General features: G+C 51.0%; 1 protein-coding gene across 1 annotated transcript; it reads left to right on the top strand.

The window, feature by feature from the left end:
• The first annotated feature begins 2,203 nt into the window (after positions 1–2,203).
• Positions 2,204–7,051, top strand: VAX1 (ventral anterior homeobox 1). The gene is made up of 3 exons (XM_067299563.1): positions 2,204–2,441; positions 4,222–4,409; positions 6,521–7,051. The coding sequence occupies exons 1-3, from the start codon at positions 2,204–2,206 to the stop codon at positions 7,049–7,051; spliced, it is 957 nt and encodes a 318-aa protein (XP_067155664.1).
• The last annotated feature ends 6,414 nt before the right edge of the window (positions 7,052–13,465 follow it).

The raw sequence follows: 13,465 nt of genomic DNA, 5'->3' as shown, positions 1-13,465 counted from the left end.
AGTCTGTTCTTTTATTTCCTTTTCCTTTTTCTCTTTTTCTTTCTGTTTCATTTTTCTCTTTTTCTTTCCTTTTTCCCTTTCCTTTCCTTTCCTTTCCTTTCCTTTCCTTTCCTTTCCTTTTTCCCTTTCCTTTCCTTTCCTTTCCTTTCCTTTTTCCCTTTCCTTTCCTTTCCTTTCCTTTCCTTTCCTTTTTCCCTTTCCTTTCCTTTCCTTTCCTTTCCTTTCCTTTCCTTTCCTTTCCTTTCCTTTCCTTTTTCCCTTTCCTTTCCTTTCCTTTCCTTTCCTTTCCTTTCCTGTTCTGTTCTGTTCTGTTTTTTCTTTTCTGCTTGGAATCCCCATTTACACCTATTGCACGGTGCTGGATCCTTCACTTGGTTACGCCGGCTTGGACAAAGAGCAGGGCCTGTGAGGTGAAGGCTGTTAGCCCTTAAATGGGAGCAGAATGGTCCTGTGGGGCCGAGCAGCTGCAGTGCACAGCACTGGGAAGGGCCCTGCATTCTAATTTTGACTGGTGATATTCCGCAATAAAACGTCTGGATGGCTCCCCCAGCCTGTTTCAGGTGGGTAAAATTCCCAGGCAGCAGCCCTACCAGGCAGAGGATGAGGCAGAGAGGAGCATGCCTGATGGATACTCCAGGGTTTGTGTGAAAAATTCTCAGGGAAAATTCTTTCTCTCTCTCTCAGGCCCCTAAACTCTTTGTGAATGGGGCCAGTGCAACATGTGGCCTTTCACCTCACCCAAGAACCACTGCCAGACAGCCACACTCAGAGAATTGTTTGTTAATAGTCCAATTAGATAATTGCCATCTTTCACTCCTTTTGCTCTACATTTCCCATAAAGGAATGAATAAGGAGAGCAGCATGAAGAGGGCTTCTGCCCTGCAAGGTGACAAGAAGGACTGGAGCAAGCTCTTTGCACAAGGCCATTTGCCTGAATTGAATCATTGTAGCCTAATCAATGGTCTTATTGGATTACTGGCTGTTGCGGTTCTCAAAGATATTGTAGCAGAGACAATGAAATAGCTAGAGTAAAACTTTCTTCCCCGTTAGTGGATCACGCAGTTGAGATTTTTCATGGGCTATCTCTCTCTCTCTCTCTCTCTCTCTCTTTCTCCCCCTCTCTCTTTCTCCCCCCTCCTGGATCTACTGCACACAAAGCTGGCTTTTTTTTTTCAATGAGCAGGCTCTGCGAATAGGTTCAGTGTTTGTGAAGGTGCAGAATTAGCACACATACATGCACATACACACACGCACACACACAGAGGGAGAGGCACAAAAAGCAAGTATCTGGACTGAAATAAGGAGAGGTAGGAGTTTAAGATGGCTGTCTGTGGGGAGATGTGTTAGAGAGGTTTTCTGCTGGCCAAAATACCCTACTTGTTTGAACAAATTTTCTTAAAGGAAGAACTTTTCGTATATGTGCGTGCTGGTGATCTGTTTGTTTGTTTAGAATTCAGGGTGGGTTTTTCTTTTCTCCTACAACTACATTTTTCCACCCCTTCCTAGCAGCTTTATTCAGATTTATTTGGCGTGCTTTGGAGAAAGCCACTATATAATCGGGAGGTCAAAGGCATACTGAAGAAAGTTAATAATGGCTGCTAATGGTGCTAACAATTCAGGGTGAATCTTGTCAAAAGTTTTTTTTTTCCCCCCTCTCTCTCCCCCCCTTTTCTCTCTCTCTCTCCTTTTTTTTTTTTTTTTTTTGGAAGTCTCAGTCTTTTGATTGTGTGTTTCCTGAAAGCAAGACCAATCATTTCAGTTTATTCACTGGCTAAACTCTACTTGATTGGGGACAAGCACACAAACCATCCATTACGATCTGATATATTATCCAAACAATTTAGTGTATTCATGAGGTAACCTAAATGTGGAGGCTGCAAAATTACCCGTAATCAATTGAAACAGCGAGTGCGCGTCCCTCTGTGTGTCTAACAACTACATGTCTCTGTAATAAGGCAGACATTAAATCATTTTAGAGTTGTACTGTTGAGTACCTGATCACTGGGCGCTCTGGGAAGCTGGACAGTCACATTAGGACGCTGGGACTGAAGAAGCCGCTGCTTTTCCAGTGGGATAAAACCCGACCTTCTTTACTCAAGGTGCTTTACAGATCCCCACCGACCTGACCCTAAGCCGTGCAATATCCAGCACAGACTTCGTCGTCGTCTTCTCCTCCTTTTTTTTTTTTTTTTTATTGCACTACATGTTTGGGAAACAAGACAAAATGGACGTTAGATGCAGTTCAGAGACTGAACCTAACCGGGTTTCGAAGAATGGACATAAAGAGGTCAAGGAAAGCAAAGGGTCTGAAGGAAATATTTCTACTTCTTTTTTGAAGGATCAGCAAGGGACTTTTTCTGCCTCTGCAGCTACGGAAGATTGTAATAAAAGTAAACCTAGTTCGGCTGATCCGGACTATTGCAGAAGGATCCTAGTTAGAGGTACGAGTTTGAGATATTTCGGGAGGGTGGAGGAAGGTGATCTGTATTCATGCCCGCGGGATTTGTTTATTTTGTTTGTTTGGCTTTGGTTTGTCCCAAGGTTTAATGACCTTCCTACGGGCCCAGGGGGAAAATCCCCGTGTGCCGCGTTTCCAGTCTGGGTGCTCTGAAGTCTATCGCTGCTCCAGAGCGCTGCTTTATTTCATCTCCTCCTGTGAATTTACGCCAACAGCGCACGGGGAAAGTTAAGCCGCGTTATATTTGTTTCCCAGCTTTTCTTTGTGCCGTTCAAACTCCAGCAGCCGCTGCAGCGAAATTTCTTCCTCGCAGCTGGTGCGGATGCGGCGCTCCCGAAGGGCGCCTTTCCCCGCAGGGAGCCGGCGCTGCCACCGCTCCCCGCAAGGGCCGCCCGCGCCCCGGCTCCGCTCCCGCCGCCCGCGCCCGCGCCCCTTCCGCGCCCCGTCCGCGCCCGCACATGCCGCCCGCCACCAGCCGCTGCCGCGTCCCGCAGCGCGCTTCGCCCCGCGCCGCCTGCGCTCGTCGGCGGGCGGCGAGGACCTCTCCGCAGGGGAAGGGCTCCCGCTGTCCCCTCTCTCTCTGCGCCCAGCATCCGCGCAAAAGCGATATTTGTGAATAATCACCCTCCAAAGAGCCTTAAAATCAGTGGAGGAAAGATGAAGGATTTTTTTTAATGTAGTAACACGTTTTGTTTTCGCCTACTGCCCGTCTCCTTCCGCATCTAAACTAATTAAATCATTTCAATTGCCCCCAAAAGAATTGCCTGGAGAAATTTTGGTTTTATTAAAATGCGTTTTGGGGAAGGAAGGAGAGAACAAAATCAGAACAAAAATAGTGTAAAGCGGGCCTTGTAAATAATAATTAATCCTTGCGTGACCGATTGACCCAGAGAGGAGTCAGATTAAAACGATGTGGTTGTCTCTGATTTAAAACGTATCGAGGAGATAAAATTACAGAAAGCAAAGTTGGGAAGGCTTTAATGTAACATGAATCTGGCTCTAGCTTGACAGTCGAGTTAATAAGATTTGTCCTGCTTTCTTTCGGTCGGTGCTGCCAGGGGAGTGAGGTTTCTGCGGGTTGTTCGGTGCATTGTTTTGGTTTTTCCCTCCTTGCTTTCCTGTTATTTTAAAACCCAGAGAAGCGACCACGGCGATGCTTTCCCTGGGATGCTGGGTGGGCTGGAGATGCCCCCAGATTCAGGGTGGGAAATCAGCCAGCTTGGGGCAGCCGATGCTTGTGCCCAGAAAGCTTCCGTCTGTTTTTTTTTTTTTCCTCTCCCTCTCATGTGAGACTTGTTTAAAAAAATAATAAGAGGGTTTTATATGTTGAGGGGTGACGGGGGCAGAGGGTGTTCAGCACACTCCAGCCCGGAGCTCAGGGGGAACAAAGAGTAGCCCTACAGTCACAAAGCCCGGCCTGGAGGATCCCTCCCCAGCCTCCCGGAAGGGCCGTGGGTGATGCCGCAGTGTCGTACTGTCAGTACAATGTATTCAAGGCAATTTTAAATGGGCTGAGGGGATTATTTCCAGACCCCTGGGCCCCATCGCCCCCTCCTCCTTTCTCTGTTGTTTTTTTCCTTCCTTGGGTGTAGTGGCCAGGTGCAGTGCCGCAATCTCAGGACCCCTGCTCATCCTGTCTTGGGTCTCAGTCTCGAAAGCGCTGGCGGCGGCACTTTCTACCTCCCTCGGAAAAAAATAAAAAGAAAAGAAAAAAAGGAGGAGGGTTGCATGGGTGTAAAGCTGACTGCGCCTTTCTTTGCCAGATGCCAAAGGTTCAATCAGAGAGATTATTCTGCCTAAGGGGCTTGATCTGGACCGTCCCAAGCGGACCCGCACCTCCTTCACGGCCGAGCAGCTCTACCGCCTGGAGATGGAGTTCCAGCGGTGCCAGTACGTCGTGGGGCGGGAGCGCACCGAGCTCGCCCGGCAGCTCAATCTCTCCGAGACTCAGGTAGCCCCAGAGAGAGGGGAGCCCCGGCGCCCCGCTCCGGCGCCCGCCCTGCCCTGCCCTGCCCTGCCCTGCCCTGCCCTGCCCTGCCCCGCCCCGCGCCGCGCCGGCCCCGGCTCCCTCCGCGGCCCCGCCGAGGCGTAAAGGCGGGGGCAGCCCCCCCGGCCCGGCCCGGCCCTCTCCCCGGCGCGCAGAACCCCAAGGCTGGGCCGCCCCTGCGCGCCCCTTGCGCGCAAACACGCAGGCTCCGGGCGCTGGCCGCCAGCGGCGCAGGCCAGCTGGCGAGGCGCGGGCTGCCTCCGAGGGTGCCCACGCGTGACACGCAAGGGGGCCGGCAGCCCTGTGCTGGAGCTCGGGGGGATGCCGGGCTGACACAGCCCGGCGGGCGCGCTGATCGCAGACGTTAGAAAATAGGTGTAACTAGAGGGCAGCCGGGGAGGGGGAGCCCCGTGGAGGGGAGCTGTCGTAGGAAGGAGGGATCCCCGGAGCAGCAGGGGGACGCTAGGGCCGCTGTGTGGCCAGGGCCTTGCCCCGGCACCACTGCCCTTGCTCTTGCCGTGAGCGCGCCGTGCCCGAGCCGCGGACACGCGTGTCCCCGCGCACAGCCCGAGGCGAGCCTCTCTCGCGGCCGCGAGTGTCTGCACACCCGCCCGGCCCTTGCACACCGCAGGGCTGCCCCGCAAGGTCCGTGGGGAGTCTGGCCACGAAGCCAAACCCTCCCGGGCTGGCCCGGCTGCTCGCCACGGTCAGTCCTCGGGGAACCGCCCCGGCCCCGCCGGGAGTCCTGCGGCCCGGGCTGCGCTCCCGCTCCGCGGGGTGCCCCGCCGTCCGCGCAGCCGCATTGTTACAGAGGGGGACAGCGAGGAGGGGAACCAGCAGCGAGTGGAAAATAGCTGCCAAACCCCGGGGGGTTTAGCTGCCCTCCCCTAAGGGCCGCTGAGTCAGAGACACTTCGTCTGATCTCCGTTTTCTGCGTACTGTTGGGCGCAATAAATCAAGGAATGGGACTGAAGTTTCGGCCGTATTTCGAGTCCGGGTCGTATTTTCGAGGGGGAGAATCACCGGTCTGTCCTGCAGTGGAGAATATCCTCAGTGAGGGGACAGTCAGACGTATTAAAACTGTGTGAAAGTGCAGGGAAGCATCTAAAAAGAACAAACTTCTAAAAGTCGGTTTGATATTTCTGCAAAATATCATAGAACAATAAATTCCCCTGACAAGCTAATTAGCTTTTTTATTTCCCCTGCCGGATATGAATGATAAGTTCAATAGCTCGTAGGTTACAGAAACCGCGATGAGTTTTTTTGTTTTGTTTTGTTTTGTTTTGGGGGGGGTAGAGTTTGGGGTTTTGGGGGTTTTGTTTTTTTGTTTGTTTTTTATGTTGAGGACTGTTTAAACGGTTTTTAAGGGGAGAGAGACTGTCCAGGCCAGGAGATCTGGAAAGAAGCGCAGAGCTGTTATTAGACCCAGGAAGTGCAACCTGACCTAAGCGAGAAGCAGCCCGGATGGGCAGCGTGTGGGGGTCCCTCCGAGCGAGCTGCCCGGCCCCGGGCGAACGGGGGCGGCTGCTGCGGCGGGCCTGGGGCTGCGCGGTCCCCAGCCTGCGGTACTGCCGCGGGCATGCCACCGACTTCACCCTTAGCTGGCTTAGAATAAAACGATAGAGAAAGGGCCATATTCGGCTCCCCGGAAGCCACTGACATAAAATAAAATTAGACGAAGTAAAATGGAATAAGCAACAGTAAGACAGAATAAGATAACATGAGCTAAGGGCTTCCAAATTCCCCTTTGCTACCCCTACGGGGGGCACCCCAAAGGGAGGAGCAGACAGGCCATGGGGAGTCGCTTTGTGCGTTTTTAAAATCCTCCCTGCTAAGAAGTGCCTCACGGCTGCCCGGCTGAAGTCCTTCTCTCCCTCTCCCCCGGGCTTCCCCTCAGCCCCCACCCGCCCCCGACTGCGCGCCCCACGGCGGAGCGCCCCTGCCCGGCGAGCTGCCGCCCGCCGCGGGGCCGCGCAGGGCCGGGCAGGGCCGGGCAGGGCACGGGGGCCCAGGGCATCTGTCGGGGGGGCTGTCCCTCCCTGCCCGCTGACCCTGCCTCTCTCCCCGGCCTGCAGGTAAAGGTCTGGTTCCAGAACCGGCGCACCAAGCAGAAAAAGGACCAGGGCAAGGACTCCGAGCTGCGCTCGGTGGTGTCCGAGACCGCCGCCACCTGCAGCGTCCTGCGGCTCCTGGAGCAAGGCCGGCTGCTCTCCCCGCCGGGGCTGCCCGGCCTCCTGCCGCCCTGCGCCACCGGCGCCCTGGGCTCGGCCCTGCGCGGGCCCAGCCTGGCCCCGGGCAGCGGCGGCGCGGGCGCGGCGCCCGCCGGCGGCTCCCCGCACCCGCCGGCCGCCAGCAGCGCGGCGGGGCCGCCCCCGCCGGCGGCGCTGCACGGCTCGGCCGCCGCCGGGCACGGCCTCTTCGGGCTGCCGGTGCCCACGCTGCTGGGCTCGGTGGCCGGCCGGCTCTCCTCCGCGCCCCTGGCCATGGCCGGCTCGCTGGCGGGCAACTTGCAGGAACTGTCGGCCCGCTACCTGAGCTCGTCCGCCTTCGAGCCCTACTCCCGGACCAACAATAAAGAAAGCGCTGAGAAAAAAGCACTGGACTGACTCTAAGTAACTTCTCCGTATTTATATTTATAGTATCTATTTGTGGCGATATTTATGGGACAGACGGCGCGGCGCCTGCCGGCAGCCCCCTGCCTCCCTCCCTGCCTCCCTGCCGCCTCAGCCCCGCGGCGCGGCTGCCCTCCGCGGGCCGCCGCGGAGCCGAGCGGGGCCCCTCGCCCGCGGGGCCAGGCGGCGGCCGGGGCCGGCGCCGGGGGCTGCGGTGCCCGCGGGGGCCTCGCCTGCCCGAGCCCCAGCGGAGCGGGGCGGCCTCCGCGGCAATCCCGGGCCCGCCGCCTGGGGGGCTGCTTGTCCGTTTGGGGGTGTTTGTTCGTTTGTTCGTTTGCTTTAACACCGTTAGGAAAGGGACAGAGAGGGAGAGGGGACGGGGGGGGCGGTTCGGCCGGGCTGCTTCGGACCGACTCTAGCCGATGCCCAGGGAGGGAGAAGGATTTCAGAGAGAGGAAGATGGAGCTGCCAGGTGGTGTCCGGGGTTTTTCCAGACTTCAGTGACCCTTAAGCACAAAGGTTTGGGGGCTCCATGTGTGTCGCCCCGTTTTAAACACACTCACTGCACTACAGTAGCCGGGTAACATCCTTGCTGTTTGCCCGTAAGACCAGCCAGGAAAACGTCCAGCAACTTTTATTTTTCATGTTAATTTTTGAATGTGAGAAGGGCCGGAACGGACTGCCTTGAAAATATGTGCATGAAGCGGGGAGACAGAAACCAGTGGCTGTAGAGATTGTGAATGAAACAGTGTCTCCTTTCGAGATATCACAACGCCCCTTTTTGTAGTCCCACGGGTTAGTCCTTCGGACCTTACCTGCAAAAGAAAATCTGCACGTAAATAACGGAAGTCGGGACTCGATTTGCACCCAGATATGTTGTGATGGTAATTTTTTTCTATTTGATTTTTCCAAATACTTTCAGAGTGCATCTAATTCAAAAAATCTTTAGCCTTTCTTCCTCCTAAAATAACCCTCTCGCATATTGCTCACACGTCAATTAAAACGAACGTAAAATATAAAAAGCGTATCTTTTGTTATTATTTTGTACTTTAAAATACATCTATGTAACGATCTTTTTTTCTTCATGATTTTTACTGCCATTTTCTCCACAAAGATGTGTATTTCATCTTCTAGTATTCCGGATCGATTTCCTGTTCAATTTCAGTACTTGAATTTGCCAGAAAAGGGATTCTGTACTTAGCTAGTTCTTTGGGGAAATTTTTCTTTGCTTTGGTTTTAAGTTTCTTTTCTTTCTTTAAACTTTAACACATGGCGTTTACAAACTGTATAAATACGTGCCACCAAACTGTAACCAAAAAAAATTACAAAAAGTGGAATGGTTGCTGTAGTATATAGAATTAATTATAGATCAGAACTGGACAGAAGGAGCTGGACAGAAAAGAAAACAGTAATTTTATTGTAAATTATTTACGTCTGAAGTTTCTAGGCAACTAGTGGAAAAAAATAATGAATGAATCGAGCGCTGAGCCCTTGCTACTAACTTTTGTTCTGGATGTTTTGGATATTTGGATGTTTTGTATTTATGTGGTGAGAGTGAAATATATTATATCTATATGACGACGGAATTAGGTGTATTTTCGTCTTATATTCGTAGCACCCAAATTACCATGATCTGATATGTGCGCTGAAAAAGAAAGGAAAAAAAGAAAAAAAAACCCTATCCCAACATGACCCTCCCCATTTTCCTTTTTTTAGGCGGATGTTGTGAAGTCTGTTTTGTGGAGCGGCAGCTCCGCTTTCTGCCCTGAGCGGCTGGGGCAATTGGGGACATTCCCAGTTAAACCCAGCTGCGTCCTCGCCGGCTCCGATCCAGCCCGGCCCCCGCTCTGGGAGCGCCGCCCGGCCCCGGCCCCGCGGGCCCGATCCTCCGCCGCTGGCGGTGCTCGGCGCGGCGCGGCGCGGCCGTCGCGGGGAGCTGAGCCGGGCGCCCGCCCTGCCCGGCGGGCCCGCACCGCCGCCGGGCTCCGCGGCCCCGCGCGCAGGCGGCCGCACCCCTGCGCGCCTCTTCTCCTGACTCGTGGCGGGCTGCTGGGACTGGCAAGGACTTGTATACACGCATACATGCACACACACGTTCGTTCGCGCACACACACGCACACACACACACACACACACATATATATATATATATGCACACACACACAGATACACGTATACAGGTGTGTGCATGCATACACGTATATACATACACACATGCATACATATATATATACATACACACAGATATGTGTATATGAAAATGGATATTTATCAGTATTTTCTAAACAGCTACTTCCATCTCATTTGGCAGCCTAGCCCGGAGACTCCTTTTCTGGGAAGCCACTGTAGGGCACAAAACATCTTTCTCAAGAGTTCAAGCTGGCTGGCTCCTCCAGGGCCATCGTGAAGCATCAGACTGCTGGTCCAACAGACTGAGACACCCAGGGTGCCACAGCAGTCCAGCCCGGCCCTGCCGTCCTGCGACTTTCCCCCGATGCAACCTCCACCGAGCTTTGCTGTGGGCCCATTTCAGCGAGGGTGGCTGCGTTGCTCAAGATTAAGATGGAAAGATATGCTGGCAATGGTGATTTTTTTTTAAGCGTGATTTGGGGAGGGGGGACCTTGGGGAAGGAGGGGATCACAAGTGACATTTGAAGGGATGGCACTGAAACTGCTGGTCAGGATTGAGAAACTTCAAGGTGGGGGGAGGGGAAGCAGCATTAAAAGGAAAAGTGCTGAATATGGCAAAAGAGATATGCCAAGGAGAACCTGGCGGGGGGGGGGGGGGGGGATGGAGCAGGGGGACTGTAGCTCACCCTGCCTGCAAGGGCTGTGCAGCACCACCCGCAGCCCTGGGCACAGAGAAGCGCCCTGGCCTGGGCTGTCTTTGCTAAGAAGGCAAACACCACTGCTCAAACCATGCCAGGGCTCCCTGGCCCCGTGTGGGGCAATCCTGTGTGATGGATTTGCCCTGTCCCACAGGAGCCTCTCTGCCATTGAGATGTGGCCACTTTATCGTCCAAATCTGCTGCTGCACTGTGACGCGTCTGGGACACATAAGCATTAGTATGTCCAGCGCAGGGCTGTCTCAGGCGTCCAAAGCTCCCTTCATCCAAAAAGGGGATTTCTCAGCTTTTTTCTTTTTCCTTTTACCTGGAGACAGTGTGTGTGTGTATGGAAGGGGTGTGGGAGGGGAAGAGGGCATTTTTTTTCCCATCTCCTTCAGTTCCACCTGTCACAGCTCTGTCCTGCAGTTTGCTTCTGGGCTGGAGCTACAGCAAAGGCCATAGGGTCTGCACTCCCAGGCAGGTTTACCTCAGTCTTGTTTCAGTCGCTGCTTGTAACTCAGGTCAAAACTTCAGACCCCCAGATGGATCAGCGGGAGGGAGGCAATTTGCTGTTCGTTTTTAAACTTCCTGCATCTTGGACATGTGGGGTCTCTGAGTACACCATTTCCCCTCTTTCTACAACAGAATGAACTTGGAAATGTTCACTTTTTTTTTTTTTGGAAGGGGGGGAGGGAATCCCACCTGTAGTTGTGTTGTTGTATGGGCCAAGTTAAAAATCACACATATGGACATCCATATATACAGTGTGTTTGAATCAAGAAACTGTTTATAAATGATAGCTCCACTTCTCTATCTCTCTCTTTTTTTTGAAAACTACTTAAAAGCTGCTCTGAAATTATGTGCTGCCCAGATACATTGTTTGCTTGTTTTTATTGATATGCTGAATTTCATTCTGCTGGGGCAATGCAAACAAACCACCTTCCTGAAGTTACTTGTGTTGAAAGGTTTCGCTGGGATCTCATGTGGTAGCATTATCTGTGCCTGTCACTGTGGCATCTGAGCTCAGATAGGGTCATGCAGAGGGAGTATGTGTGACTGTGTGTGTGGGGGGGATACCTAGTAGTAAAGCAAGCAAACAAAATATAAACTTATCTCCAGTAGAAATTTTAAAGGAGAGTATGAAAGCATTTACATGGCTGGCAGGCTTTATCAAACTTTCCTTTAGCAGCAGCTATGTTTAGGACTTGGTGTGATTGAGCAATAATAAAGACTAAGGGCAGCTTGGATCATTTCAGTTTGTTTAGCTGAACCCAAGAAATATTTTCACAGGTACATTGACAAAGGGCCTGAACCTGTGGCCCTCAGGCAGGCAAAACTCCCAGGATCATTTCCAGAGCACCTAGAGTGAACATAAAACAGTATTTGCCAGGTCCACATAGGAAAAGAGGAAGTAGTATAGACTGAGGATTTTTTTCAAAAGTGTTTGCCCACACATCTAACATAGGCCCTGCTTTATTTGCTGTCCCTCCGTATTCCTCATGCCAAAGATTAGAGTGGCCTCTGAGCACTTTGCTTCCATTTGCAATCCTGCCATCAGCCTAAGATACATGACCCTATGACATGTAAAAAGGCATAAACAAGGTCCCTGATTAACTTCAGAGTATTTTATTTCTTTAGAGGAAAGCAAAAACACTTCATAAGAATAACTCTTGGACAGGATCAAGTCGCAGTCCCTGGCAAGTGTTTAATAAAATTACCAGGGAAGCTAAAACGAAATCCATCAATGTAATCCCATCTACGTAGCTGCCATAATATAAACTGTGACCCTGTATCATATCCATGGTCCACAGTGCTGTGTGGCAAAAGTAAGCACAAAACATTTCTGACTGAGATGCAAGAACTCTCTGGCAGGCAGCTTACTCCCCATGTACGGCTCTTCAAAAAGAGAAACTTAAGCACAGCTTTTATTATCTTTCTCCATCTATTTGTTACTATTAATGATATTCTTCATATCTGTATAAATGCCTGATTCTACTATGAATTTTAAGTCAACAATTTCTAGTGGCAGTGAATTCAACAGTCAGTCATACATGCAGCAAAAAATATTGCATTTTGTATATTCGTTTTCAACATTTTATCAAAGTGAATAGTCCCAAGGTCTGAGTTTAGGAGTAGGCGGAACAGACTTTTCCAAGCTACCTTCTGAAACCACTTCCTTTTTAATTCTCTTTTAGCATGTTACCTCTTCTTCGTCTCCTTTCTACGTGAACAATCAAAATCCTTTCAACTTCTTTTCATACACAGTTGTTGCAAACTGCACTTAATATAACTGTCTGCCGAGAGGTGCTGCCTTTTCTTTCTTATTCTCTCTGTGAAAAAAACAAACAAGCAACAAAGTAATAAATTCCCAGAGCCTTTTTCTCTTTAGCTATCTACAGTCCATTCTTCTGTTTGATCCCCCTGCTGTGAGCTAGGATGAAAACATCGCACCAGTAAGGATTCGCCCAGAGTACAATCCTTTACCTGACACACGGTGTCACGGCCAACACAAGAAGACTGGGTTGCAGGCCTCAAGTTCTGACTTTCCACAGCCTGAGTGAATGAATTGTGCTTTCTGGCTTTCAACTGAAACAGCTAGCCAAGGAATCAGACGTAGCAGAGAACAAATAACACAGCCTAATCCACACAGCGCTGGTCCACAGGTTTGTCGCATAACAGGGTGTATCCTTCCTGTAGAAACCTCCTGTTAAAACCCAGCAGCACATCACTGAAGGTACAAGAAAAACAGATTGTGAGATTGACTGGAAAGCAAAGTGGAACTGATTTTTCTATTCTGTAGCAAGCACAGAGAGGAAATGAAGGCTAACATTGATTTAAATTGTTTCGTAAGTGGGAATCCCTTACACATTCCGCAATTCTCTTTCTTTTTCTATCAGCCTGTCTGCACAAAGATCAATCTGGAGAAAATTTTACAAGGGGAACCTCATGGTGTTCTTGTCTTTTTTAATTCCCTTCCACAGTTTTGTCTGTTTTCTTTTAGTTCACAGAAAAGACAGAGGGATAGAAATAAATTTATCTTGGCAAACATCAAGTTGCAAGTCTTGAGCTGTGACTTGAGGGATTCAGCCTGGACACAGGACAGATGACAGCTAGAACATGGAGAGAGCTGGGGAAAGGTTACTGAGATCACGCTTGAGGAGAATTTGAAGAAGATAATCATACAAAAGGACAAATGAAAAACTCCTCACCCTGCCTGCAAAAATGTTATCAAGGAGAGAAGCAAGAGAAGGAAGAAAGAGTGTGTGTATAGAAGCATGAAAGTATGTCCTCATGGCTTAGACCCCAGTCTGAAATTAAGAAGATGAGGGGACCAGCTCTTGTTTCTTTTAGAATTTCTGTCTGATCCTAAAATCATTGGCAGTCATTGGTCAGCTAGTCTCTTGCTGTCCTTCCTCTGGAATGGGAACAGGGATACTTACCTAAACTTGTGTGGAAGGAGCTATCAGGATACTCCTGCTTCAGCAAAGATGAGGCAAAATTGTGACCAAAAATTTGGCATCCACCATAGTCAGCTCCAAATCGCTGCAACCATTCCCTCACAGTATTAGCCCTGATCTTT

Source organism: Apteryx mantelli, chromosome 7, assembly GCF_036417845.1.
Source record: "Apteryx mantelli isolate bAptMan1 chromosome 7, bAptMan1.hap1, whole genome shotgun sequence".
Classification (NCBI taxonomy): Eukaryota; Metazoa; Chordata; class Aves; order Apterygiformes; family Apterygidae; genus Apteryx; species Apteryx mantelli.
The sequence above is the reverse complement of the archived record's forward strand: the minus strand, read 5'-3'. Positions and strand labels throughout refer to the sequence as shown.